The sequence below is a fragment of the Galeopterus variegatus genome, unplaced genomic scaffold (genome assembly GCF_000696425.1).
Source record: "Galeopterus variegatus unplaced genomic scaffold, G_variegatus-3.0.2 Scaffold4031, whole genome shotgun sequence".
Lineage (NCBI taxonomy): Eukaryota > Metazoa > Chordata > Mammalia > Dermoptera > Cynocephalidae > Galeopterus > Galeopterus variegatus.
In genome coordinates, this window is record NW_007730142.1 from 37333 (window position 1) to 40771 (window position 3439).

At 41.0% G+C, this 3439-nt stretch overlaps 1 protein-coding gene across 1 annotated transcript in view; it reads right to left on the minus strand.

Annotated features, from left to right (window-relative positions):
- LOC103602159 (probable phospholipid-transporting ATPase FetA) overlaps nucleotides 1–3439 on the minus strand; it is a 50510-nt gene that overhangs the window by 23521 nt on the left and 23550 nt on the right. The window contains exons 11-12 of the mRNA XM_008586583.1: nucleotides 3225–3421; nucleotides 845–1053 (exon numbers count right to left, since the gene is read on the minus strand). Coding sequence (XP_008584805.1) covers nucleotides 845–1053; nucleotides 3225–3421 — 406 coding nt within the window. The remainder of the gene's footprint in view (nucleotides 1–844; nucleotides 1054–3224; nucleotides 3422–3439) is intronic.

Genomic DNA, 3439 nt, shown 5'->3' on the forward strand with positions numbered 1-3439 from the left:
TTTTTCTGTGTCCGGCAACGGATCGCAACCCTCAGTGTCGCCCCCGTACCGGACCGGGGACCGGCAACGGGATTGCAACCCTTGGTGTTGCTCCCGTGCCTCGCTCAGCCAGTGAGCGGGGACCGGTCTGTATGTGGGATCCGAACCCTCGGGCGGGAGCGCCGCCGCGCTTCCCAAGCGGCGCACTATCCAGTGCGCCCCCGGGCCGGCCCCTTTAATTTTTTTTTTTGTTGTGGTAAAATATATATAACATAAAACTTTCTATTTTAACCATTTTTAAGTGTAAAATTCAGTGGCATCAATGATTACATTTGCAGTGTTGTACAAGAATCACTACTATGTATTCCCAACCCCTTTTCAGCACCCCAGCAGAAACTTTCCATTCCTCCCCATCCACATCCGCTGGTAACCTCTAATCTACTTCCTGTCTCTATGAATTTGCCTATTCCAGATATACATTAGATTTTAAAAACTTATTCCTCCTGTCTAACTGAAACTCTGTACCCTTTGCTAACATCCATCTGATTCAACATGAGAGTGAGCTGAGCGTATTGTTTTTCCTCAAGACATTGGGAACTTCTTGAGGACAGGGACTAAGTCTTGTCCATCTTGCACTCTCAATGCCCAACACAATGAACTGCATTCGAAAGGTGCTAAATATATGCTCTTTGGTTGGAACTGAACGGGCGGGGTGTTCTTTGCTTAGGAAATAAATAGAGAGGTTGTGAGAACAGGAGGTAAATGTGAATTCCAGAGCTTGTAGGTTTAGAGTTAGATTATGTTGAGAACGATTTGCAAAGCAGAATCTCCTCGGGACTCTGGGAAAGCAGGAAGACAAGCATACCATAGATCTTTCCATTAATAGAACACTTGTTGAAAATCATGACGTTCTGAGTCAGGGTCCCTGTTTTGTCGGAGAACACATATTTGACCTGGCCAAGCTCCTCATTAAGGGTGGTGGTGCGAGCCTGTGCTGGTGTGTTCTTTGGGGCGTAAAACATCTTCCGATCCCAGTTGATATAGTAACTGTTGCCCAATCTTATTATTTCAACACTAAGGAGAAAGCAAGAAAAGAATGGTCCTGGGTCAGAGCAGAATAGGCAAATATGTCATCCTGGTTTCCTTCTCACCAGCCCCATGGTAGGTCAGGGCCAGCATCTGAAAATGAGAGTATCTTCCTTGGGAATCTACCCTCATGAAGGACCTTTCAACACTGGCCAGCCCATCATAACTCTGACTTTGACCATTATCACTCAAGGCTTTACCATCTAGACCCAGATACACCTGATTAACCTCTCTGAGTCATACTCTCTTTTCACTCTTTCTTCTTCCAAAATGTGTTCAGAAAAATTCATAAATTTTGAACTTTTGCAGTAATACAAGGTCTGAGGGAGTAACGGTTAACTTATAAAAGGCTACAATGGCTTAATTAGAAGGTTATTGCCATATCACATGGGGATGACAGAAAAACTTGACACACTCAGAGTTTCTTTGTTTCAGAAGAAGGGAAGAATCTGTGAAAATCAGCAATAGTTAATGAGCTGACCCTCTGATAGATTTCCAGGCAGAGCCAGCCTGCCATGCTGTGCCTCCCTACTCCAACAGCCTCCTCTCATTTTATATGAATTGTCCCTATGGCCTTTGTCACACTTCTCTTCTGCTCCAAATAACATGCAGTACAGATTCTTTATGGTGAATAAGCATCTTCATTTTAAAACAGTGAACACTTTTAAGGGGCCTCCTTCCTGTCATCCTGCACAGTTAATGTGTGTTAGACTGCTTTATTACAGTAATCCCTGTCGGAGACAGCTGCGTTGAGAGACATGGGTTTTTTTCCTCTGAAGTGAGGGAGAAGGTGCTCAGATCCTCATCACTGACTCTTGCGGATGGTCCTCATGCCTGGAGTCTTGACCTCTCCCATCCTTTACCATACCAGCTACCACAGTGATCTCTCTAAACCCAAGCATCTAATCACACCATTTTTTTTCTGTAGAAAGAACTTTGCTGGCTTTTCACTGCTTTTAGAATAAAATTCAAATTCTTTGGCCTGGAATTTAAGGCTCTTCCAGATCTGACTCTAAAATTACCATCCAACACCTTAGTCTAGCTACTCACTGTTCTATGAACAGGCCAAGTTTTTAAAAATCTCCAAACCATTGTACACACCAAACTTTCTGCTTGCAATTTTCTTTCCCTATATTCTATTTGGTGGATTCTACTCTTCTTTCAAATATCAGTTTGACTATTACCTTTTTTGTAAACTTTCTTAAGCCTCTTCAGACAGAACTAACCTATTCCTTCTCAAGGCTCCTATAGCACTCATATATATTTCTATTACAATATTTTTCATATTGTACCATAATTCTTGATTTATGTATATGTTTCCACAGCTACATTGTAAGCTTCTCTAAAGAAAGGGTTGTCTTATTATTTGTGTTTCTACCCTTAGCCCCTAGTATAGTCCTTGGCACACAGTAGGTGCTCAATAAATATCTATTAAATAAAGTAATTCAGCAACGTAGGGTGCTTTCTGGGTTGGGATGCCAGAGTGCAGGGTTTAGAAAACCTGGAAAGAAAGACACTAAAATGTATTTGGGTGTGCAAATATGCAAGAGAATACAGAATCTAGAAAAGAAAGATTGGAATGTGGTAAAAACTTATTTCACCTACTTCAAATTTTTGTCCAAGGTGCCTATGAAAAAGGAGAGGAAACACCCCTCCTCTTCTCCAATTTTTAGAAACTGAATTTAGGTCACCATTACACCTATCTACCACTTGCCACATTGTCTTTGTGGGAAAATGCATTCAGAGTTCTGATTAACTGACTTAAAATGAGTGAATGTTTGGAACCTACCTCACTGGTAAACTTGAGACTTCCTGGCCTGTGCGTTAGCATCACCAAATTTGTGTGCATTTTAAAGAACTGTTTTGTATGTTTGTATGTCTTATTTAGTTGCTTACATTAAAAGTTATTTGAAGGCACGGATAATTTTATTTTTGTACGAACCATATAGTATATGGCACCGTATTCTGGACATGGAAGGCATTTATGAAATTTTCAAATATTTCTCAGAACATATTGTACACCAGGTACTGTGGGAAGTAACGGGTTAAAGAGCACACAGTGTATGCTTTCTAAAAGTTCACATTCAAGTTGGGAAATAAAGCAGGAAGTATGAAGTCAGTTTCTCCTCCCATATCCCAAAGTGATCAAGGAAGCCTACCTGATGTAGAGGGAAATAGGCACCATGGTGTTGAGAATAATGACATAGGACCAGAACATGAGGATGGCAGAGATAGTTGATGAAGAGACATATTCTTCCCATGGCAAAAAAATCTGGAAATAGTAGCCTGTCTTGCTCTCCCAAATGCCATGCCCAATTGCTAGGATAAAACACATGATGACTAAAAGCAGGAAAATCTATAAAAAAAAAAAAAA